The sequence below is a fragment of the Chionomys nivalis genome, chromosome 2 (genome assembly GCF_950005125.1).
Source record: "Chionomys nivalis chromosome 2, mChiNiv1.1, whole genome shotgun sequence".
Taxonomy (NCBI): domain Eukaryota; kingdom Metazoa; phylum Chordata; class Mammalia; order Rodentia; family Cricetidae; genus Chionomys; species Chionomys nivalis.
The window spans coordinates 20366327-20393014 of NC_080087.1; the positions used below are offsets into that span (position 1 = coordinate 20366327).

Sequence of the window (26688 nt, forward strand, 5' to 3'; positions counted from 1 at the left end):
TCCTCAGCCTGGCTACTGCATCATAGAAAACCTGCCTGTGCCACTTAATTTTTCTTTTTCTGGAAAAGGAATTTTCTGGACTCCTTCCCAGAATCTGCAGCAGAAGGGCACTGGGACTGTAGGCTTCCAAAAGCTCTATTGGAGATCAACCGTTGCATTGTGGGAGCACCTTGGGATTTAGAAGAGCCCAGGTCCACTCCACCCACCATACTCGGTTCAGTGTGAATATTTTTGGAAGGTAACAAATTGTCTCAGTTTCTCACCCCGAAAACAGGGAATGACACTGACTCATTGGTATATTTTTGGTCCCAGTTGGTTAAATGACATCATCAGGGAAAAGAATTCACACATAGGTGCCTCTCCCCGTTTGTTTGATATGCCCTCGGGATCACCAACAGAAAAATGAACAATAATGTTCTTTGCTTTTGCCAGTCTCTGAGGATCAGAGGACAAGTTTTGCCTTCCTCCAACTAGAATAAGTGCGGTCCCCACTCCCTGTGAGAGGCTTGTGGTGCTCTGACCTTCGCTGTGTTGAGAGCACAGCACTGAAGTCACTTTGGGACGCGCAAGCAGGCTCTGAAGATTCTTGGCTGTCACTCTTTGCCTTTACTTGTACTAGAGAGAAACCTGCACTTTGCGAGAGATTCTATAAACCACGCCCCCTAGCTGAACTCCATATCAAGGCTACAGATGAAACAGTATCTTCATGAGTTTGTGTTAGACAACGCCAAAGTCCAACACTTGGCCAGCAGCGGTTGCAAGCTCTTCTGTGGAGGAGAGATTATTCAAAGCACAAATTTCAAAGGTGTGTCTATTTCTAGGAGAGCAGATGTAGTGGGGCTTTTACAAGTGTCATAACATTTGGTGTCTCCATGCTCCTTTCTTGCTTAATAATCCCTTAGGCTAGAAAGTTTCAACCCTTACCTGTGAACGTGCAGATGTGTGTTTGCACGTGTGTGTATGAGGACAACCACCACTTAGGGGGAAATGCATGTGTTCATTTAATCCTGGTCCATGGGAATGCCTTGTGGGGGAATGAAACGACATAGGTAATCTCTGGTCTATAAATGGATGCAATTTTGAAGTTCATTTGTAAATCAACAGTTTGGATCATGGAGCACGTTTTCTCATGGGAAAAAAATGTAAAAGGAATCCTGGCCCAGCACACAAGAAACTGTTTAACTCCTACACTACCTGAAGCAAAACAATTATTTTCATTATTTAGAGAGAACAATGTTTCCACGGGAACAATTCTCAGAGTTCTACTGTAACGGTGAGAGCCAATGGCTATAAAATTTTAACTAGTCTTCTAAATCACACTGCCCTTTTCCCTTTAGTAAGTTACCAAGAAGAGAAGCTATTAATACCACAAATTATTTCCTGAATATGTTAAGTTAAAACAATATTTCTTTCTCTGCTGTCGTATGTACTTTCAAATGTTAGTAAAAAGGATCGTACGGAAAAAGGACAAGTCTCTTGGAACATCGCGGAGCTCGACCAGCTCTGGCCTTTGCCGTTCTGCTTCTTGGCCATTCTTTCTTGTGCAGGACCCAGGTAAGCCAGATCTGGGGAAGCCATGGGTAACACCTTCATCTTTATTCTTACAGACTTGTGTATCTGTTTCTCCTTCCAAGTCTTTACCTTTGCTTTAGTTACTTTTTTTAAACACTCATCTTATAATTTAATAGGGATCTGCCATAAGTGATGAGATACAGTCTAGGCCACACTGACCACAGGAATCAGAACCACAATACATGGAATATGCTAGAAGTCATATAAATATATCACAGAATCATGGTGGTGGAAAGAACCTAAAAAGATTGTCTCGCCTGTTCCCTGGCTTCCTGACAAGCCAACCATTCCAGACAGATGAGAGCTTCCCCTTCTGAGGGGAAGGATGAGGATGTTGTTAATCCTCCCTAGACCTCACCACCTAGCCACTGGCTGGATAGTTTTGCTATCTTTTTATTTAAATTATTCCATTCACGGTTATAGCTTCACTTTCATTTCTGATATTTAAAACAGGGAACAAAGTGGGTTTATCTGCTCAGCCTCGCACAGTGCACTCAACATCAGAGTTTTGTGTTCTTAACCCTCCCCCCCGGGATGTCCTGAACATTCCAGGGGCTGGTCCTTCAGTCCCCTCTCTGTGTTCTCCTGGCTGTCTGCACACCTTCACCAGTGACCACCTGGATCTAGAAACTGAATTTAACAAGACGGCTGGGAGTTTTGCATGGCAATCACACATAGGAACATTTAAGTATAATCTGATAAGCAGGCCCTACGACTTGGATACAAAAGAAAGGTAAAGTGTAATGATCATAATAAAATTGTAAAAACACAGACTATTTATTTTTAGCCATTTTCTTCTGGGTAGTAAAAAGATCCTAATCAGCCAAAGTAAGGGGAAAAAGGAAATTCCATCACTAGTAAGCAGTTTAAAACAGTTTATGTAGAAACCATGATACCCCCCCCCCCCCCATCTCTCTCTCTCCAGACAGGGTGTCACCATGTAACTCTGGCAGGCCTGCAATCCATAGAGACGGGCTGACCCCTGCCTCCCTAATGCTGGGATCTGAGACATGTGCCACCAAACCCAGCTTCATGGCTTTAAATGCCACACACACTTTTCTTTCTTTGTGCTTAGCATGCACATGTGCATGGGTGTTCGTGTTGCATTTGCATGTGTATGAACATGTTTATGGAGGCCAGGGGGTTCAACTTCAGCCTTTCTCTGTCAGTCTCCACCTTATTATTTAAAAAACCGTGATTGTGTATGCACATTTGTGTGTGTGAATGAAGGTGTGTGCGAGCGTGACATAGCACATGTGGAGGTCAGAGGACAACTGTGGAGGTCAAAGGGCACCCTCAAGAGTTGGTTCTCATGTTATACCTTATTTTGAGATGGAGTCTCTGCTAGTTTTTCCTTTTCTCCCCCTCCCTCCCTCCCTCCCTCCCTCCCTCCCTCCCTCCCTCCCTCCCTCCCTCCCTCCCTCCCTCCCTTCCTTTTGGCTGCTTATGCCAAGCTAGCTGGCCCTCAAGCTGTGGAGAACTCGCTTGTCTCTGCTCCCCATTTCATCACAGTGATGCTACAACTATCTGTAATATTTGCTGACTTTTACAGAGGTTCAAGGGATTCAAACTCAGGTCTTTGCACAGAAGCAAATGCCTCGCCCACTGAGCCATCTACCCATACCCTCCCTATTTCTTGAGAGTTCAGTAAACCTAGAGTCCTCTAGACTGCCAACATGGATGCCCGCTGGGTGACCAGCTAGCTCCAGGGAGCCACCTGTCTCCGCACACACAGTATAGGGGTTGCAGACATTTAATGCGTATTCAGGCTTTTGTGTTTGTGGCAGGGAATTTGAACTCAGGTCCTCAAGGTTTGGGGGCAAACACTTTGTTCACTGAGCCACTGCCCCAGCCTAAACATTTTCTTTTTTTTTCAACAGAAAATTTGCTATAGGCCCTTAAAACAGCCTTTTGAGTTATTTTAAATTGGGACTGGCACCCCTCTGTCTACAGGTCCCATGGGCTTCCAAGGGAAAGACAATGTCTGAGGAACGGATGCACGCTGACATTTTGAGATGATGATCGCAACTTGACAGTAAGCACCACTTATGGGGTAATGCAAGTTTCTAAAATGATAGAAACAATTTTTGTTTTGACGCCAGGTTGTGGTTTGAATGTGAAATGTTCCCCCCAGTCTAATGTGTTTCTTGGTCTTCAGCTGGTGGTGCTGTTTGGGAAGCAGTGGAACCTTAGGAGGAGGAGTCTTCCTTGAGGAACTATGTCACTGGGAATGGATTTGAAGTTGCATAGCCTAGCCCCACTTCCTGTTTTTACTCTCCACTTCTAGACTGCCGGCCTCATGCCCCTGCCATCGTGCCTTCTCTGTGATGATGTGACTATCCGCTCTGCAAGTATAGGCCAAAATAAGTGCAAGCCAAAAAACACCCTCTTCCCTTTTATTTATTACGGATACAGTGTCCGGCCTGCATGTATGCCTGAAGGCCAGAAGATGGTGCCAGATCTCATTATAGATGGTTGGGAGCCACCAAGTGGTTGCTGAGAATTGAACTCAGGACCTCTGGAAGAGCAGCCAGTACCTCTGAGCCATCTCTTCAGCTACACCCCCTTTTCCCTTTTAAGTTGCTTTCATTGGGATATTTTATCACAGGAGAAACTGATAACCAGGCTGACATCAAACTTTATCTTGCAGAAAGATCACAGAGACTACAGCACCCAAGTCTCCTACACCGGCAGCTCCATAGAGACAGCTGTCCTTATCTCTCCAGGGGTTTTCTTTTTTTTTTTTTTTTAAATATATATTTATTTATTTATTATGTATACGATATTCTGTCTGTCTGTATGCCTGCAGGCCAGAAGAGGGCACCAGACCCCATTACAGATGGTTGTGAGCCACCATGTGGTTGCTGGGAATTGAACTCAGGACCTTTGGAAGAGCAGGCAATGCTCTTAACCTCTGAGCCATCTCTCCAGCCCCCTCCAGGGGTTTTCAAAGCAGGACAAGCCTTTAGAACTTCCCAGCAGTCAACAGTACCGCATCCTGCCCCAGGCATTTCTGTCTCTGCATGTAGCGATTCTGGTGCCAAAAGAGACCCGGCAGAGTAGGAGATTGGTTTGCTCCCACTGGATATAACATATGCTGCTTTGGAAGCCAGGATCTTCTGAGTTTTTTACGGGACCCCTGCTCTGCGTCAGCCAACTAGATTTCCTTCACAAGAAAGAAAGCTCTTTGCTGTGAAGACTTAGGATACAGACGAGGAAATGCAAAGGAAAAAATGCTGAAAGAAAAATATTTTGTTGGACTCCAAAGGTGTTAGTAATATTTATCTAACTCAGTGATTTAAAGATTTTGAGATTATCCATCTTATTAATCTAACTTAGCAAAATAGCCCATGGCTAATGTATACAGTCCATCTGACCTGACAGAAGTAAACACTTATGAAGACTTCCTGCGGCTCAGATTTCCTACACAAATCCTACCTTAAATTTCCTTCTTCACCCTGAGAAAAATACAGCATGCAGTTGAAGCTTCGTCACGAAGGATATCCCATAAGTCGCCCACTAACTGCGTGACTTAACAGTGGGGATGTCAACTTACTTGTTCGTTTTTAGTCAGCCTGGTTCTGTTGTGAATGTCTGATGTGACCAAATTGAACCCGTGCTTCTCTGACAAGATTCTCAGGAGCAAGACCACGGTGCGGCTGCCACACTTGCCGACTCTGTTGTAGACCACCTGGCTGGGGAAAGGAAGGACCTGGAAGGAGAGCGAGAGAAGCAGCATGAACCGTGAGTGAAAATGCGAGTCCTCCTCACTACATGACAACACGGAATGCTGGACATGTCAAGTGGACGGGCGCGCAGAAGCAAGGAGTTACTGTGCACACAGAACCCCTCATCACATTTTCAGAGAGAGAGCTGACCTGCCCGCACTCCGTCAGACTTGAAACTGATCAAGTTTCATGGAGTCTATAAGGACTGATCATGAGTTAGCCTCAAAAGCATGGCACTGGAGCACATGCTTTAGTAAATTTTTTCAAGGAATGCTTTATCAGACTGGATTAATCAAAGAAGATAGTGACATTAAAGACTGATGTAGAGACTTGTGTGGTGACACATGCCTTTAATTCCAGCACTTGGGATGCAGAGGCAGTTGGATCTCTGCATTCCCGGCCAGCCTGGTCTACAGAGCAAGTTCCAGGACAGCAAGAGCTACATACTGAGACCTTGTCTCACATAACCACAGCAAAAATGATGTAGAACTCATATATTATAAAAAAATCAAACTTATAAGCAGGAGTTCATTATAAAATTTAAGGAATTTCTTTTCAGTAGATCCCCCATTATAAGAGCATCACCACCATCAAGATCCAGGGCATTGTCATCACCAGCAGCAGACCCTCATTCCTGCTAGCCATTGTTTCACGTTCCCACATTATCCCAATTTCCTGGAACCGTTTCCATATGTTCTGCCTCGTGAGATTCCCAGAGGGCTCTGGAGAAATGATGTCAGAACATTTTTCAGCATCTGCGGCACTGTAGAATGAGTGACTCAATACTCCATCCTCTTACATGGCTGGGCACCACTGCCTTGCAAGAACAAACTGGGTTCTGATACCTCAGCTGATGGACCATAGCTGATGGGTCATGTTCCCATAGTAACACGGCTGTGAGGAGGTGCATACCTGATTTTGTATGGACGCGTTTCAGATTCCCCTATATGCATACCTAGAAGTGGGGCTTCCGGACCTCCAACAGCTCAGCATCTAGTGTTTCGTGCCAAACTGTTTTCAATACAGCTGCGCTGCTCTATATTCCCATCAGCAACATGAGCCTTCCAGTTCCCCCACATCCTTGCCAACCTCGGTTACTGCCTGTTTTTGTGTTTTTATTTTTTATTATAAACATCCCAGTGGGTGTGAAGTGATAGCCCATTGTGGTTTTAAGTTATATTTCCCTAGTGACTAATCCAGTTGACCATCGTGTGTATGTGTGTGTGTGTTGGTCACTTTCTATTTTCTTTGTGGAAACGTATTTTTAAAGTTTTTACATTGTCAAGTTGAGCTTTATTGATGCATTTATAGGGCGTTATATTCATTTCTTTGTTTATAGATAAATGAACTACAGATGTTTTTTTTTTCTTCTTCTTATTCTTGGGGCTGTCTTTTTGCTTTCATAACAGGTTCTTGAGAAGTCTAAAAGTTTTACGCTTTGGTTGGAGCCAATTTTATTTTGGCTATTTGTGCTCTGAGATCTAAGACATTCCATGCGGTGCGGACCTCTTTTCTTCTCAGAGTTTTACACTCCAGTCCTAACGGTTTGAACCTTTGATGCACTCTAAGTTCATTCTTTCTGCCGCATTGGATCAGGCCTAGTTTTGTACATTTGCAGGTGACCTTCAAATGGTCCCAGCAACGTTTAGTGAACGGCTTGCTCTTTCTTCATCTGTCAGCCTTACTGACAACTTCCAGGCTGTCCCTCTGTGTCCATCCTGGGCATCACCTAACAATCTTCATTAGGATAACTTTGAAGGAAGGTTTGAAATTAGGACAGGTGAGTCCATTCAGCTTTGTTCCTTGATTGCACAAGAACAGATTTCAGTCATTCTGGGTCCCGTAAATTTCCAGAAGGAATGTCCAAAGGAATTTTATAATCATCTTTTTGCCAAAAAAAAAAAAAAAAAAAAAACCCTCCAGGTAATTGAAATTTTAATTCCATTTAACATTTGGGGAACGATTGCTATCCTAACAACATTGTTTTCCATTCATGAACACACATTGCTTTTCTACTGATGTCATTCTTTAATTTGTTTCACTGATATCTCATAATATTCAGTGGGAAACCTTTATAGTCTCAATTTATTCTTTTTGATGCTTTATGAGGGGAATTATTTCCTTAATTTTATTTTTGGATGGTCCATTACCAGGAATACAGCTGATTTTTGCACATTGATCTTGAATCCTGTGTGCTAATTCATTAGTGAATGGAGCAAATGCTAACAATACTAATGATTTCCTCCATCTTTACTCGGGGAGTTCTACATATAAGATGACATCATCTGCAGAGATATTTATAACTTCACCTTTTCCAAATAAGGCTTTCTCTGACTTCATTTTCATTCCTAACCACCCAGTGATAAACACCTGGATTGACTACAGAAGCATTATACAAAGCATCTATGATTAAATATTTGTACCCCCAATCGAGTCCCCATTTCCATCTTGAATGATCAGCACTGTGCACTGACTGATGACAACAGTCAGAAGTTCCTTTCCTTCAGCATCTTCCCACGACGGAAGGTTGTGAGAAAAGCCCAAAGGAGGATGGCAGAGCACCGCACAAAAGCCACCGACGAACACACTCAAAACATAACCTCTGTCCTACAGATTAAGGGACTGTCTTGAAATAGCCTACAGGGATGAACTTAGAAACAGCCACAGTATCTCCATGGGCTACTTAGTAGCCAGTCACAAGCTACTGTGATACAATTCTTCCCATTCCTATTATTCTTTTATAGCCACATCCCTAGGGCCAGTCTTCTGGCCTTCTGTGGTGTGTCTTCACACTGCCTAGAATGTGTCTTGTATATACAAAGAGCATTGGCAGATGCTGACCATGTCTTGTCCACTCTGATCGATTTAATAAGCTACCTAATGCTAACAGTGTGATTCTGCTAAAATTTGAAACCAAGAAAATCTTCAAATACCGATGATCTTTCTAAGAAAATGCAAACGAAAGTTACCAGGGTAAAAAAGATCATCACAGTAATAGGTCTTTATTTAGAATATTATCGGTGTGTACCCTCCCCCAAAGTCTGTTCTCTGGTAACTATGGCAACACAGATACTCAGAGAGATCAGTCATGTTTGCAGGTATAAGTATGAACCAAGGAGGTTGGCCTAGGTGATCAAGATTAGTATGAAAGAGTTAATATAGTGTTGATTACTTGGTCCTCCAGTATAACCAGGGCTGGTACTGACTACAACCGTGCCAGCTGCCCATATAATCACACAGTTCAATTTCTCTATAAAAATCAATTGCCCAAGGCTGGTGAAATGGTTCAACAGACCAAGACAGTTGCTTGTGAGCCTGACAACTTGAGTCTGAGCCCAGCGACTCTCACAGTGGAAGGAACAGACCAACTCCCCAAAACTGTCCTCTGACCCCCACACATATGGCATGAGTACCTTCTCTCACACACATAACTGTAAATAACTGTAAAACATAAAAGAAAAGCAATTACTTGAAAATTGGCCTTTCCGTATAGACCCCACCGCATCTTGTAATACAATAGAGTCACGGAAGAAAGAGAATGGTTACATTTGCATCTGTAACATAGAAGCTAGGAAGAAAGAGAATTGTTACATCTGCATCTGTAACATAGAAACTAGGGGGTCACACTTACTTGCAGCTCCAGAGGACTGTGATTAAGTCATGCATGGAGGACAGTGTCCTAAGACACCATTCTTTTATTTCAGTTATTATTGTAGATATAGAGACAGTCATGGTGCAGGGCTGCAGGCATGTCTAAGAAGGACTAGACGGAGGAGTGCGGCGCTTGCTAGAGACATGAGGGGAAAGTACTCCTTCTCCTGATATGGAACACACTGACTACCATACTGCTTCCTTTGGCTAATAGGTGCCTTTATTATTATAGTAATGAATTAGTCTTTAAAACTATTAGTGCAAGTCTTTCATTAGTGTTGTGGGAGGTCTCAAATAACAATCATAGTGGTGGTTTGAAAGAAAATGGCTCCCCAAGGGAATGGCACTATTAGGAGGTGTGCTCTTGCTGGAGGAAGTGTATCACTGTGGAGGCGGGCTTTGAGGTTTCATATGTGCTCAAGCAGTACCCGGTGAGTCAGTTCACTTCCTGTTGCCGGCACAAGATGCAGAACTCTCAATTACCTCTCTAGCACCATGTCAGCCTGTGTGTCACTGTGTGCCTTCATGATGACAGTGGACTGAACCTCTGAACTGTAAGCCAAACAACTAAATGTTTTCCTTCGTAAAAGTTGCTGTGGTCATGGTGTGTCTTCATTGCAATAGAACCCTAACTAAGACAATCATAAATATTATCGATTATAAGAGACATTTATATAAGATCAAAAATCCTTGGACTAAAAAGAAAGGTATCTTAGGACACTGTCTTCCATGCATTTTGATCATGTCCTCTGGAGATATCTCTGAACAAGACTGGGCCTGTTAACTTTTTATCATGGAGGCGGGGCTCATGTGGTTCCACACGCATCCCTCCCCACAGGATTCATAGACAGTTCAAGATTATTAGAAGAAAGGTCTCACAAGGCCCTAACCCTTCCCAGGATTATATGTAGTTATGGGCTACTAAGGAAAAGGTCTTAGGGGGTCGGTCCTGTCTCTTTCTGTAGGGGTTTTAAGCAGACAACCTTTGCTGGGGGAGGGGAAGACATCACAGGCTTTGCTTTCCCTCGCCCCCCAAGGATGTATAGACAGTTAACCTTTGTCAGAGATATTTGTGTTTTCCTAAGTTGATGTAGCTGCCCATGACTTGTCTAAGATCCTATAAGTAAGCTGGGTTGTACTCACTGTTTTACAAAGCTAGACTTGGGTGAAATCCTCTCTGCGGTTTTCACAGGGATGAGCATATATTTGTTCCCTTCGCCCAGGAAAAGTTTCTTAAAACAAAGGGAGAACACAACATTCCCATTGAGACTATTTCCATCTAACACTGATATGGAGCCCTGTAATGGGGATTGGGGAATGTGTCATCCTATAGGTTTCCGAAATCACACTGTGACCTTCAAAGACACCATGATACATCATCACACACAAACCACTCTCCAGCTCAAATTGTTTCTTAAACAGCCTAGGAGAGGTGATGGGCCAGTGAGGCAGGCTAAATCGACACTTAGTTTTGGATACTGTTAAAGTAAACAGTAAGAAGTTGATTCATAACTGCTCTAGGGAGAAACACAGATTCACTTCTGTATCTCTCCTTTAAAAAATCAGCCTCCCTGTTGTCTGAAGGGTATTGTTTGGAAAGACCATGGAAAGGGACTAGACTTCACAGAGGACTGATCCCATCTTGGCCCCTGTGCTGTGCTAAAGAATTCTAATGCATTTTTTAAGAATTTTATACTGGAACACTGCTTTTACATCCTTTTTCCCCTTCTCTTCCCCAACCCCTCGCATATTTCTTCCACTCCCTCTCAATTTCAAGACCTCTTCTTTAGTTATCATTGTTACATATATGCACATACATATGTTTACACATACATATAAATCCACTGAGTACATTTTGTGCTGCTCCTGTGTACACGTGTTTTGGGCTGACCACTTGGGATGTGATGATCTATCAGGACGCTCATCCCCGGGAAAAAAAAATGATATTCCCTCTCTCAACAGCCAACCACTGCCTGGAGCTAACCTTTCTAATCCTCATTCACAGTGATTAACAACGGCATGTCCAATAGCCTTGCTGTCTCTTAATCTAGCTGTGCATTTCTATTTCTATAAGAGCTTATGTCATCAAATGGCTTAAGTAGCAATATTATCCTCCATGTCACTCCCCCGCCACTGTCCTCTTCCTCACAGACCACATCATCCCCAGGACAGTGGAGTTCGAAGTTAATAACGCAGGCAGTCCGGCCCATGACCCAGAACTGTCACCCGCTACAGTCCAATGTTTCATTTGGTTAGAACTCTACATTCTCTTTGTCATCGCAGTCTCTCAAAACTTCCTGTGAGAGAGCGGAATTATATTTAGATGAATGAAATGAAGTCCAGAGGGATCAATTGCCATTTCCAAGGTCGCAAAGCTCAGAAGTCACATAAACAACTGGAACCCGGCTCTCGGCTTTTTGGATCTCCAGGACCTCTGTGCAGTACCATCAAATCCAAAAGCAAAGGGAGCTTCTGGCTTGATTTCTGTGGCAGAAGGCAACAGGCTATTTCCTTTCTTGGGTCTTGCATGTAGCGAACCTCATTAGGCACGCTGCTTCTCAGCAGCTGCCTGCCGCAGTAACTATAGGCGACACTACTCAGCGGTTACCCGACTGCCTAAGCGAGGCCGACAAAAGCAGGTAAGACTTTTCCTCCATCCCCAGACTCATTTTAAGGAACGAATGTGACCTCAGTGTCAACACCACTAATGAGAGGAAGTAGCAGGATGAACTTCCACATTGCTCCTTCCCCCTCCAAAACCCTTATCAGCAATATGCCTGGCCGCCTGGAGTATTATGAAAGTCTTCCACTAAAAAAAAAAAAAAAAAAAAAAGGAGACAAGCAAGAAACGGGAATTTACAAGGGAATGTTTATAAAACTCTTCATGTCCTTGAAGAGACAAGCAAATCTCTTCAAATGAGACACTTAATGACTATGGAGAGACACTAACCCACAAATCCCATTTTCACCAATAGGTGTTTGCCGGTTGTCAGGTAGAGAATCTGCATCCCTCCCTTGAAGGATCCCATTAACCTTTGTGCACACCTTATGAATTCAGACTCTTGCTTTGGGTGCCCTGTGGAGAAATATCCACCAAAAGCCTTCATTGTTACCACCTCAAATAATTCTTCAAGTATAGCTAGTATGGGTATATGAATGTTATGTCTGTGGTTTCCATTTTATGGCCAATTGACAAAAGTGAAGGAGCCTCCAAAATATTTCCCTCTATGAATTATGTATTTTTATGTTTCTGCCTTGTAAGTTCTGCAAATGCCACAACCCCCCAGAGCCTGACAGGCCCATGTGGAACATGCCAAATAAACAGAAGGCCTTCCAACTCCTGAGCGCAGCAGTAACTACCACCAGATGACAGCTACAAGTTTAATGGTTTGTCCCCTGCTGGAAAGGAGGGGGAGGGGAGAAAAAGCCTTTGAGGCAGACCATGTCTTGGTCTAGGTCAACACTTCAATGGTCTTTGACTGTAGGACTTTTTAGGGGTTTGTATAATTGAAGAACCAACATCAAAGCTAAGCTTAAGTCCCTGCAAAAGAGCATTTATTATACCGTGTATCTTTCAAATGGCTGTGTATTCTAATTATTTGTAGATTTTTTTTTTTAAAAAGTGCTGATATCTATCACCTGTACTTGGATTCACTGAGACAGTTTATGGCAGTGGTTCTCAACCTGTGGGTCATGACCCTTTTGTAGGGTTGCCTAAAACCATCAGGAAACACAGACATTTACACTATGATCTATAACAGTGGCAAAATTACAGTTATAAAGTAGCAACGAAAATAATTTTATGATTGGGGGTCACCACCACATGAGGAACTGTATTAAAGGGTCACAGCATTGGGAAGGTTGGGAACCTCTGGTTTAGAATAAGGATTGGGGATTCTAGTGGCTCCCAGGAGCCTTTGCTACCAGGCAGTGCTGCGAGGATTCGCAAACATCCTGTGTCAAGTGATTTTTAAAGGGCTCCCTATGGCCTGAAAGATGAAAGTGGTTAAAAGGTTGCCTGCATGACCCCAGCCAGGCCTGGAGAGCTGTGTACTGGTGGTCTGTCCTAGTTAGTGTTTCTATTCATGTGATAAAACACCATGATCAAAAAGCAAATTGGGGAGGAAAGGGCTTATTTGGTTTAATACTTCCAAATCATATTCCACCATTGCAGGAAGTTGGAACAGGAACTCAAGCAGGGCTGGAACCTGGAAGCAGGAGCTGATACAGAGGCCATGGAAGGGTGCTGCTTACTGGCATCTTGTCCTGGCTTGCTCAGCCTGCTTTCTTATGGAACCCAGGACCAGCAGACCATGGATGGCACCACCCACCATGGGCTTGGCCCTCCCCCATTGATCACGAATTGAGATGATGCCTTACAGCTGGGTCCAAAGAAGGCCTTTCCTCACCTGAGGCTCTTTCCTTTCTAATGACTCTAGGCTGTGTCAAGCTGCCACACGAAACCAACCAGCGCATGGTCTCTCCTTGCAACCAGCGCATGGTCTCTCCTTGAGCTGGCAGTCGTGACTACCTGAGCATGTGTTACATATATTACACAGTCCTTGATAAATGCCTGTTCATCCAGATGGGTTAGAGACCAGGTGGGCTGGTTAATTGAATGTGGAGTTAACTGAAATTCTCACCAAACACTGACACAGTGTTAGCCCTTGAGAGCCAATGCTATGCCGAATAGAAACAGACTTTCCTCAATGAATAAAATTGTACTTGGTGACTTTCCAGAATTTCCACTTCATAGTTAAACATACCAAAGCAAGGGCAGCCACAGCCAGGACGTGTCAAGTCTGAATTTATTCCTGTTATGCACAGCCCACAGAACTTTGAGAGCTGTTCAAACTCACTTAACTAATCCGCATTTTAAGGTTTCCCATAATACCACGGTGCTAGAGACTTCACACCTTCAAGACTAGGTTTTCTTGTGAGAGGGAAGGACTGAAGTAACATCCAGTAAATTATCTTCTGAAGCTGATAAGTTATTACGTTAAGTCTGTATCTTTATTAACTTATGGGCTAGAAATGCTTTAAAAATGGCCTCCTCAATGAGGACTGGCTCTCATACTAGGGAAAAGAGCAATTGGCCCCACCCATCTGTGACGCCTACAAGCCACAACAATGACCAGCACAGCAAGATATAACCAGTGGTGCAATAGTGGCACATTTATCCTTGGGGTAATCAACCAATACACTTAAGACCTGGGCAATGAGAAATTCATGCCTGGTACTGTAAACCTAGCTACCTATCCATAACTGGAGAGGCTATAGAGCCAAGAGGAGAATCTACTATTGCCACTGTCCTAAACTAACATAACTTCTTTTTTTTTTATTGAAAAAAAAATTTCCGCTTTCTCCCCGCTTCCCATTTCCCTCCCCCTCCTCCTGCCCCTCTCCCCCTCCCCCCACTCCTCTTCTCCTCCCTCTCCAGTCCCAAGAGCAGTCAGGGTTCCCTGCCCTGTGGAAAGTCCAAGGTCCTCCCTCCTCCATCCAGGTCTAGGAAGGTGAACATCCAAACTGTCTAGGCTCCCACAAAGCCAGAACATGAAGTAGGATCAAAACCCCGTGCCATTGTCCTTGGCCTCTCATCAGCTCTCATTGTCCGCCATGTTCAGAGAGTCCAGTTTTATCCCATGCTTTTTCAGTCACAGTCCAGCTGGCCTTGGTGAGCTCCCAATAGATCGGCCCCACTGTCTCAGTGGGTGGGTGCACCCCTCGTGGTCCTGACTTCCTTGTTCATGTTCTCTCTCCTTTTGCTCCTCATTAGGACCTTGGGAGCTCAGTCCGGTGCTCCAGTGTGGGTCTCTGTCTCTATCTCCATCCATCGCTAGATGAAGGTTCTATGGTGATATGCAAGACATTCATCAGTATGGCTATAGGATAGGTTCATTTCAGGTTCCTTATCCTCAGGTGCCCAAGGACTAATATAACTTCTATGATGTGCTCTGACCCTTATACTCCAGACAAGTGAAGCTCTCTTTTTCTACAACACATAGGAACCACCACAAAGATCCACAACTAGTCAAAATTCAGAAAATACGTAACACTGGAGAGCCTAACCCCACTGGATACATCTGCAATTCAACCCACATATCTAATACTCGAGGACAGTCATGGAAGGGTGTGTGGGAAGATAGTAAGAATCAAACCAGGATGCCTGCTACAAGAAAATGTCCTCCAGACATGCTGAGGGGACTGTAGTCAGGAAATTTCAGCAGTGTGGTTGCTCAGACTACACCTGTGTCAGATCAATATCAGTTGACACGTCAACCTGGATGGGGGAAATTTCACAAGGTCTCACCCCCAGATGAAGAGAGTTAGTTACAGGTGGCTTCCGAGAGGGGAAATAGGTTCTCTCTAGGGACTCCCCAAAAGATTGCCTAAATCCAGGTAGTCATCCTTGTACACATGCACATCCAGGCAATGCTAAACCGTGTATGTGTGTGCACGTGTGTGCGCACATGTGTGTGTGAGTGATAATTAAAGAGGAGGCTGTGAATTTGGGAGGGAGTGGGAAGAACAAAAGAGGAGTTGCAGGGAGAGGAAGAGGCATGGTTGATGTAGACACAGTGTTTGTGTACAAAGTTCTCCAAAAAATTTAATCACTACTAGATTTTGCCATGATTTACCATGAAATATATTCAAAATGGCAATGTGTATTCAGAACAGAAAGAAAACTTTCAAAGTTTCAGTAATTTATGCTGCTACCATGGGTCCCAGCACACACTATTTTGAAAGCGTAGGCAGTGTTCTAGCCGTCTCATTCTTGTTTGCTCTTGTGATGTAATACAGCTACCTTACATCTTCACTGATTATTTCTGTTTTAATCAGCTCCCTGCCCTATTCAAGACTGCCAGAAAGACTTCCAGAACCCAGGGCTGAGATTCACTGGCCTCTGACCACCGGTGTGCCCATGCCATGCCCTCTTCCAAATATATACCTGTTCTCCCATCCCCAATACCACTCCTACCCTCTGAGTGCCTTTCCTCCATTCTTAAAGAGGAAACACAGAGGACCCATTTAAAAATGCCATTTCCTCTCAGTGTGTGACCCTTGGGTACAAAGCTCCTCCCAGCCACAAGTCTGAAATAACATCTTTGTGCTCTTCTAATTATTCATTCATAACCTGTCTTCTCTCAGACACTGGGCCAAATCTCAACTTTATGCTTTTCCCTCCCCCGCTTTCAATTACTGCAGTTTTGTGTCTAATGCGATCTATAGGAAGATAAAAGTAGCTAATAAGTTCACCTGGGTCTCTCTGCCATGCAAGTGTAGATAATTAATAACATGCCTGTCCATTAATAAACAGTTGGGATGAAAATATTAAATATTTTTATCATTAGAAAGTAGTTCTTTTGATTGTCTTCTAAAACTAGAGGGAAGTCTATGAATTTGTCTCATTTGCAAAGTTAAATAAGAAAAAGTGTAGCAAAGAAATAAACTCCCTGGATGATTGAGGACCATGAAATGCTGGTGTCCTCTATGGTTTTGTTACTCTAAGTGGTTCAGTGCATTTGAAAGAGCGACTTTGAGCAAGTTCTTTAGTCCAGAGTTTCCTGGGGTGTACCTGACAGTAGCGAACCTGAGTGCTACCCACAATTTCTCTCCTGTCTACATACCATGTTGTGAAGCCAGGCCCATACAGTGGTGACGGATATCCAGGGGTTTGCCTGTGTGGCATCCTGCACTTCTAAAGATTCAACCATTCTGATCTAGCTACTGTCTCCATCTCTGTATTTACAGCACCGTCTCTTTACCACTATCGTCTGCTAAAGCGGCTACTTGTACAAGGAGACAGAGGCACAGTTTTTGGATGTTTCCTTCCATTGGAGTTTTTGATGAGGAAGCCACTTCTTGGATGATGCTAAATGAGCGCCAAGGGACAAGAAGATGGATACCCGCAAAGGTCAAATTAATGAACAGGCAAGAAATTTGCTTTTTTTTTTTTTGAGTTACGAATCTTCATTTTGAGTTATGAATCACTCTCTGCTTCTTTCCTTGGCCAGCATACACATTACAGACAGAAAGAAGTCCATAAAACGGCATCTAATTACCAAAAATGTTACAATTACAAAAATTCAGGCAGCTCAGTCAAAGGAAACTGTGCTTATGGAGTCCTAGAACAATAGAGGTCACCTACTATTACACTTATGAGGCTCGAGGAGCAGGAAAGAGAGTCGCCAAGCCTTCTGGGAGGAATATTCCCAAATGCTTTGGGGGCCTTTGGATTGCTTTTGCACGTATCTGGGGAGAGGAGGATATGTGTGTGTGTGTGTGTTGCCTGTGCTTGGCAGCCTCTCTCCACTCTTATCAGCCCTTCAAATCTTCCCTGTGGTTTTTGCTATCACCATTACATAGAGAGACCCAGAATGGCTCGGCAGCTCAGCACCATCTCCTCTTCCATGTACCTGCATGTGTGCTGGGTATGCTGATGGTCTTGAAGTCAAGCAAGTACCCCCACCACCATGAATGTAGATTCTGGACACTTCTGATACTTTCTTGTATGTTGTGCATTCGCTCATACAAAAGTTCTCATGAGACAAAACTCGGAACGAGAGCTGCAAATTTCTTGGTGATGGTGGAAGACGCCTTAGGTTCCTCATGTGGAGTCGTTCCATTTTTGGTATTAATTCAAAATGGTTCTTCGCACTATGTAATTATGGGAATGCATCTGACCAAATGATCTTTCTACTAGACTCACACACTTGGCCTGACTCTGTTGAGATCTTCAGCACATCTCTTAATCACATGCATCTCCAGTTAAACGGACCCAATGGGATGCCTTCATTTACACGGACTCCTGCACCAATGGGATGCCTTCATTTACACGGACTCCTGCAATTGACGCCTACTGTGAAAGTTTTGTTTCTTTACTGCGCTCTCAGTCCTAATTACAGGTTTGTCCTCTGAGCCCAATCTAGAAACTCATTTACTATAATGAAATGAGAAGTATTGGTTATTGATTGACTCCTTAATTTATATCGGGTATAGTTGGCAAAGGACAGCCGTTTGATTCAGAATGGTCTCCTCTGGAAGTTGGGGGAGAAACAGTCAATCATCCTTAATCCAAGCGTCATGAGAGAACACTGCCCTCACTGTTAAGAGCACAAAGCACTCCTCTCTCTCGGCAGAGCCCTTTGTAAAGAGAGTGAGACCCAGAGCTCGCCTCCATCGCTGTTGTGAGCCACACCGTCTTTTTCCACGAAAATGTCTCAATCACATCCTGGTTTCTTGAGCGAGAAACTTATTCTTGGACTCAACTGATCATTGCTTAAATTCCTTAGCTAACCTAAACGTTTTTATAACATAACCCGCATTTGAAAATAGTATGGCAGATTGGCAGTGGATTGGCTTCTAACCAGTCATGCCTCCTCCAGTTACGAACATCACCTCCGTCTCCGTGGACCTTGAGTTTAGCATATGGCTTCCTTTGGCTGATGTGGTATTAGTAAGTAAACCCCACAAATAGACTTTAAAAAAAAAAGCCTTGCAATGTGGGGGCTTGACTTCTCATGACTCTGGAGCCCCCTACCATGTGAAGCTGGACCAGCCTCCGAAAGAGACAAGATGAACAACTGAATAGTCTGTGATCAAACTCAATAATAAGTATTGAGTTCTTTCTAAATGTCAGTCACTTGGTTAGTAGCAAGCAGGTAACTGAATTGTAATTATTTCACTGTCTGTCTCCAGCTAGACTCTAGATCTCATGGCTGCAGTAGCACATCTGCTTTCTTTCCCTTGTTATTTTTACTGCTTGGTTCAATAGCTACCACGTAATAAATCACTGGATGAATGCACAGAGTTCCAAGCGGTCTCCTGCCCTGTATGAAATCACAATTTAACCAAAGAAACAAACACTCCCATGAATGCCACTTACTCTGTTTCCCCGTGATCTAGACATGTGGATTAGCAGTAAAAACAGGAGGGGTGTACTTGGCCTTGGGGGGTTTCAGAGGGAGCACAGCATAGGAATAGACCACGCAGTCACAATCGGTACTTCTTTAGAAAGCGCTTTTGCTAAGAGCATGGTCCCTCATCTGGCCCTGTGGACTTGTGTGGGGTAACTAAAGTCAGGCCTCTCTGCCTTCCAAAACTGTACATTTTTTTTTGATACTTTAAACTTTGGGTTGGATTTCTTCTGAATTGTGTATATAGACATGTCCATCATTTAAGGAGTGTTCATCTAAAAAAACTGGCAATACACATTAATTAACTCTAAATTTACCTAGTCATGCCTTCTTAACCCAAGGCTAAAAAAAGCCACCAGGACATCGACTTAGATATTTTCAAGATTTATAGGGCTGTCGTGATCAACTGATTGCCTTCAGCTTTTACAGCATCCTGTTCTAGGCTTCTGGAGCAGCGTCTCATAGTCTACAATTGCTGTCCCAAGCACGAAAGGGGACCCATCATCATCTTAGACTCCTCTGGCTCCACTTTGCTTCCCTGGCCTGTTCTCTGCCTGAGTAGACAGATTCTATACTCCCCGCCCCAGATTATCTCGAGAACCCTGAACAGTGAGCCTTTGTCTCAGGCAGGAACGAGAAAAGAGACACGAATCACCCAGACCACTTGCTGCTGCTGCCCATGACTACTTGACCGCATTGGCTTTTGCTCCCCCGCCCCCCACTCTTCCCATCCCCTATATAATCCTGGAGTAGCTGCAAACACCTAAAGGCTGAACTCACTCACGCCATTAGCCCCTGTGTCTTCCCAGTGTGACCACACGGAATAAACTCCTTTCTGAGATCACATTCCTTCCCGCTCTGGTCTGCGGGGATTCTGGAGTCAGGCCTTCATCTGGGACTCTGCTAATAGTATCGACTGCCTTAATTATCGTCATAGAACCTTCATCCAGCAACTGATGGAAGCAGATGGAGAGATCCACAGCTAAGCCCTGGGCCAAGCTTCCGGAGATCACTCCAAGAGAGGGAGGAACGAGGATATAAGTAAAGGGGACATGACCAGAATGGGGATGCCTACAGAAACAGCTAACCCGAGCCTGTGAGAGCTCACCGTCTCTGGACAGAGAGCAGAAAAACCTGCATAGGACCAAACCAGGCCCACGGAATATGGGTGACAGTTGTGTGGCTTGGGCAGTCTGTGGGGCCAATGGCAGTATCCCTAGTGCTTGAACGGGCAATTTGGAACTCATTCTTTTTGGAGAAATTCCTTACTTAGCCTAGATAGTAAGGGGGGTGTGGGAGGGCCTCAGTCCTGCCTCAAAGTGATCTGTCAGACTTTGCTGACTCTCTTTGGGAAGCCTTACCTTCTCTGAGGAGTGGGTAGGGGGTTGGGGTGGGGGGAAGGTGAGGGGTGGGAGTGGGAACTGAGATAGGTATGTAAAATGAGAAAAGACTGTTTAAAAAATAAATTTAATAATAATAAGTATAAGCATAAAAATTACAAAAATGAGTAGCTTCAAACGGAAGTCACCTCCCTTTGTAAAGTATGCCTAGCTACCTAAGGTTGCTGGTTTGCATTAAGGTCTCTGGCTCTCCATCTGGACACAGAAAGTCAGCTAACTAACAGAGCATCAGAATGGAGGATTGGTGGCGCTTTCTGGCCTTCTGTCCAGCTCCAGGTTCAATGAGAGGTCCTATTTTCTTTATTTTTTTTCCAGTTTATCTGTAGCTTTGTAGCCTATCCTCAGACTCACAGAGATCCACCTGCCTCTGCCTCTCAAGTGCTGGGATTAAAGGCGTGCGCCACCACCACCCAGCTGAGCCACCCTATCTTGAGGTAATAAGGTGGCCAGTGCTTCTCTTCTGACCTTGGAATGCACATGTGCACATACAGCACACACATACATATATACATATGTATATATATACATACATACATATATAGACACATACATATATACATACATATATGCACAAATAACAAAATAGATAACCTAAAGATTTTATGTTATTATGATATTATTACTGATGAATAATTGAGACATGTGAATGCTACATTGCTTGTCCAAGAGTGACGAGCCCAGCTGAGACTGGAACCAAACTACTGGCCTTGGAGAAGTCAAATTCAACCGCGAGTTGCACAGGTCATGCCCCAGACAAAGGCATCCACAGAAAGGAGTGAGAGATGAAATCCCAGGCTACACTCTGCTGACCAATCCCTGATCCTGAGTGAGCAGCTGCATTCAGCATAGGGGTGGGCAAGGTGCTTAGCAAACCTAGCTACACATACGGGAGGCGGGGTCGGCTGGAAACGGAAGATAAACTATGTCTAGCGCATCCAAAGACTTTTATTCTTAGTGCTGTAACTATGAAAAATGAGGCAGGGACACTGGGGCTTTGCTGAGATGTCCTGAAATATAGAACATGCCAGCAATGAAATAAAGGCTCTTTGGGATGCGATACCACATTAGACCCACCAGGTGACTGACCCAACATATGGAGAGGGATAAAGAACATGGGCAAGACGGCAAAGACACAGAAGTCGACTTGCACGGTTGGTATGCGTGATCGGGTCTGGGTAGATAGTCAAGAAGTGGAAACCACTCAAATGCCTACTGAATGAGGAACAGGTACCCAAGAGGCAGCATGTCTTGTCAGCAGAATCCCAGTTTGCTGTTTAAGCCACTTGGCATAATGTGGGGAACTTGACAGCATATGCTTAGTGACAGAAGACATAAGGGAAGGCCACAGAGTGTCTGGCCTGTGTGTGTGAATCCACAAGAGAGAAAGGCAGGCCAAGCTGGGCGCCCTGGCATATGGCTTTCATCCCAGCACTTGAGAGGCAGAGGTGGGACAGCCTGGTTCACACAGTGAGTTCCACCACAGTCAGAGCAATGTAGTGAGACCTCGTCTCAAAAAGCCAAAACAACAAAACTAAAGAAAAAAAATAAAGCAAAACTAAAGAAAGAAAAGAGTGGGAGGGAGGGAGGGGGAGGGAGGGAGAGAGAGAAAGGAAGGGAAGGAAGGAAGGAAGGAAGGAAGGAAGGAAGGAAGGAAGGAAGGAGGAAGGAAGGAAGGAAGGAAGGAAGGAAGGAAGGAAGGAAGGAAGGAAGGAAGGAAGGAAGGAAGGAGGAAGGAAGGAAGGAAGGAAGGATCAGCAGGCTGTCTCAAGAGACTGGGATCAGTGGGAGAGGTGGTGACACATAACTGTCAATGGCACAGAGCTTCTTAGAGGCTGGAGGATGATGTCAGCTGCACAATCTCTCAAATATCCTAAAACCTGATTATTCGTATACTTTAAATGGGGTAATTTCTCAGTATGAAAATAAACTCCATGTACACTGTGGACATCCCCCTCTCTTCCCCACCATGAGATTTTCCAAATGAACCCATTCTCTCTGTTCCCCTTCACACACACACACACACACACACACACACACACGCACACACGCACGCACACACGCACACACGCACACACGCACGCACACGCACGCACACGCACTCGGCTGGCCTGAGGCTGTTTCTCACAGCAGGTGTCTGGAGCACAGATGACTGGGGGGGAGGGTGGTCCTTGTTGCAGGTGTTTGTATTCTGAAGGCAGCAGACCAACAGGGGCAATGCTTAAACCAAACCCCACACCTTGTTCCCAGCAAATGGTGGGCACTGTGCGGGGTAGAGGGGTGCTAGAGAGGAAAAACTGCAGCTTTGTAGCTGCAGCCTTGACACACCATGCTAACAGCCCCACAAGACATTGTAAATGATCGACACACAAAACCAGCTAGGAGAACCTCTGATTTGCACAGGCCGCGAAGGTTCCCATCTTCTCCAGCTCTCCAGCTCCCCGTCCGTCTGTTGGACTTACAATCACTACACGGCAGACACATCATCCTCAACTCCCTCGCCTGTAAGAATTCAGTCTTCCTTAAATAAACTGCAGGCCCCTCATGGGGGTACTTCTGTCTTCACGGATCTTTTCCCCATTAGAGCAAAGAATGATGCTTGAACCAAAGGGTCCTTGCTCTGCCTGCCTGGATTCACTTGCAGTTGGCTACGAACTGATGTTATTTAATCATTCCTTGTTAGAAATAATTAATAGACTTGTCTTGTGTACTATCAAGCAAATGCCTCAGAGACTTCTGCAAGTCACTGCACCTAATTAACTCGGTAGTCATCTATCTTAGATGCCAGAAATGCCTACTAAGGAGGGCATACCATGTGGAGAGCCACTGGCAAGTTTGGGCTCACTGAGGGGGAGGGGGTGTGTGTCCATTTGTCACACCTAACAAGAACCCAGGCAAAGTAAAAATGGAAGTTTAGTGAAAATAATCCCAGACATGGTTCCCATTACCATGTTCTACTTTTTTTTATTTAAAGACACTTTGCTTTCTTTTAAAAGTGCCAATAAACAAATTCATGAGTTTTTTTTTTTTTTGAAGACAACAAAATCTCACCATGGGTGCGTGAAAGGGTGTATAGTGTGATGAAGAGGGGCCCAGTTTCTTTCCCCCTTCATCCTGGGAAATAGCAGAAAAGGTTAGGAAAGGTGCGTGGAACATACCTATGCTTAGAAAGACCACACAAGCAAGAGTAGAGAGGGTGGGTATGAGGGTCTAAAGCTAGAGTCTCTGAGTTAGCAAGATCTCTCTCACCGTGTCATAGACCTAGAGAATCACTGTGCTCACATGTGATCTTCTAGGTGCCGATAGCAGACACAAACACTAAAAACTAAACACAGTCTTCATCAGTTAGCATCTGATGGTCTAAATGAGCAAGAGGAAGGGTCCCAAAGGGATCCCAGGGTGACCTGTGACAGCAGGGATCCCAGGATGACGTGACAAGGCGGAGGTGAAGAAGAGGCTGATGCTGGTTCTTCAGGAGTAGGTATGACGCCTTCAGCTTGCCTGAGCGCCTGGGACATGGCAGACCTGACTGGCAGACTTGAGTCATGCGTGTTCCTCTCACCAGTTCTATGAGGCAGGAGGTATTGGCACCCTCAATTTGTATGTAAGGAAACTTCGGGAAAGTTTGTAACATTGAAGAGATCAGGTTTACACTGTAAAATAAGCAGAGGTCTTGGGCCCGAGGCCGCCTCAGTCTGTTGACAACCTATGTAATGAACAGCAACCTCATTTGGTCAAGTTGCAGGTGGAGGAGCCAAGGAGTCCGTAGTGACATATTTTGAGATTTTGATTATTTGTATTTTGGTATATAACCCCCAAACCCAAAAAACAGAAAAGCAAGGCAGCCAAGCCACGAGAGAAGTCTTACCTCTACCAATACTGGGTGACCATAGACTAAGCAGACCATACCTCTCTCTCCTCCCGTTTTATATTCCCTCTCAGACTTGGATTAAAGTTGTGAGCCATCACCATCTAGATTTGTTTCTGCCTCGATCTTGTGTAGTCCAGGGTAGCCTTGAACTCACAGAGATCCATCTGACTCTGTCTCCCAAATCCTGGGATTAAAGATGTGTGTATCACCATTGCCTGACCTCTAGTGGCTTTAACTTTGCCTCTGGTCTTCAGGCAATATTTATTTATCAAAATACAAACAATATACCACTATAGGAGTCTAATTTTTGAAATGAAGTGCTGGGTCTCAGCCAATCGCAGGCTGGCATCTGATCAGACCATGCCCAAATAAGTCAGGATCCCGAAGATTAAACAGTCAAGTTCTTTCTGCATCTTTGATCTTTGCTCTGTGTCTAAATGCACTGTCCATGTCGTGTGGACTCTCTGAACCTCTTCCAGTTCTGAGCGCTGCCCGATTCATGAATCATTTTTTTGCTCCAATAAATCCTGTCATTTGGGATTTGCCAACAGCTTTTTCTTTATTTATTATTATGCTAATAAATACAGGTCTTTAAAAACCTCTGTCCTCCTGATGCCAGTTCAAACTAAGGCATTTTAATTTTATGGCCATAAATTACCTAGGAATACTCCAGTAAGAAAGCTTTTGCTGACACCAGAACTATAAAAAATAAAACATATTTTTAAAGAATAATGACAGTAAAGTACTTGTTTCATCAAGAAAGGTTAAAAGTATACAAGGAAAATATCAAAAAAAATACTATATAGACTTTCACGAGGAAACAATTTGGAGAACATGAGTTCAGCCTCTTGTAAGGACCACGGTGGCACTTGTGCTATGGATCCTTTATCCACAGAGACATGTTCCAACACCTCCAGGGGATGCGTGAAACTGCGCAGTGTACTGAATTCCATGTATAGTATGTTTCCTATACACGCGTTCCTATGATAAAGTTGATGTATAAATTAGGCACAGGGGGAATAAACGATAGTAACCAAAAGATAAAGCAATCATTACGATAAACTGTAGGAAGGCAACATGGATGTGGCATCTTGAACTATCTTACTGACTATCCTTGCTCATGTGATAACTGACTTGAGATGACAGGACCCCTATCTCATGAGGTGAATGATGCAACCTGGTGGCATAGAGTTTTGTTACTATGCATGTGCATTTCCATAGCGCCATGATTTTTTGCTACTATATAATTGAGTTTCGATCCCTGTGATTTTAATACAGTCAGTCTGTTAACGAACACTCTTATGAAGTCTAAGAGTGGGTAGGGTATACAGCATGGATACTATGGGTGACTCATGTTTTCGACATAAGAGAACAAAATTTGATCTCACTATCCACTGTGCTGTACAATCACCAATTTCTCAATTTAATACCTTGGGCTATGGTTGACTTTGGGTAACCAAAGCAAAGAAGAAAACATTAGGTTGGCTAAAGGTTATTACATTAAGTCAGTACTTATGTGTATACACACACACACACACACACACACATACACACACCTTCTTTGCTGGCCTGAAAACTTACCACAAGACCTGCTGTCAAGTATTTGTAGCCCTAGACATCAGAGGTGACCTAACACACACACAGTACACATCCTTACCCTGAGCACACTGGAGAGGGAGGAGGACTTGCCTAACTGAGATGACTTTAGCCCATTCCTTGGCTAGGCTGGAAAAGTCAAGGGGGCAGGAGGAAGTAACTGGAGCTAGTAACACCCTGGGCAGCACTGCTGTGGGGAGGAGGGGGGTCCTCTTGCCCTGTGATAGCACTGACTGGAGAGAAAAGAGCCATCCCCACTGTGTGGGAGAAGATAGATGACTAAATGGAAGGCTGGGCAAATCCCGTAGAAAGATCACCGGCCTGTGCCACCATCTGCATGGGAACGACAAATGCCATGGGGCAGATGCTGGATGTGTGTGAGCGGTGCTTTTCCTCTACTATGGATCCTGCTTTATTTCTTGACTACAATGATATCTTACACTGAGCAAAGAAAGTGAAATTAAGTATGGTATGCTATGTGTTTGTTTTTAAAACAAGTCTCCGTCTATAGCCAGAGCTAGTCTAGGCTTGTTATGTAGGCCAAGCTGGCCTTGAACTAACAGAAGTTCTCTTATCACAGATTCTCAAGCGCTAGGATTATAGGTATGAACCACTGTGCTTTGTTAGAAATATGTCATTTTAATTAATTTTTAAAAGGAGTGTGGAAAAGGGGGGTGGGAAATCCTACGTATCTCAAGACCCGAAATGACACCGAGGAGTCAAAGCTAAAGTGTACACCCTCAAAACATACTGCTATCTCCTAGAATTTTGTTAGGGACAGGAGCCATTTGTTTAAGCCAATTCATAAAACATTGTTAGGAAATGTGGATTCAATCACACGCGTTGCCTGTACTACTTTAATCAACTCATGAAAGCAAGGGCACATAATAAAAAGGGGTCTTTTGCTTGACAAAGAAAAATCTGAAGATGATGGCCTCATAAAATGTCTATCAAAC

The 26688-nt window shown here is 44.1% G+C and overlaps 1 protein-coding gene across 1 annotated transcript in view; it reads right to left on the reverse strand.

Annotated features, from left to right (window-relative positions):
- Positions 1-26688, reverse strand: part of Ust (uronyl 2-sulfotransferase) — a 286573-nt gene that overhangs the window by 113331 nt on the left and 146554 nt on the right. The window contains exon 3 of the mRNA XM_057762423.1: positions 5129-5284. Within this exon, the coding sequence (XP_057618406.1) occupies positions 5129-5284 (156 nt within the window). The remainder of the gene's footprint in view (positions 1-5128; positions 5285-26688) is intronic.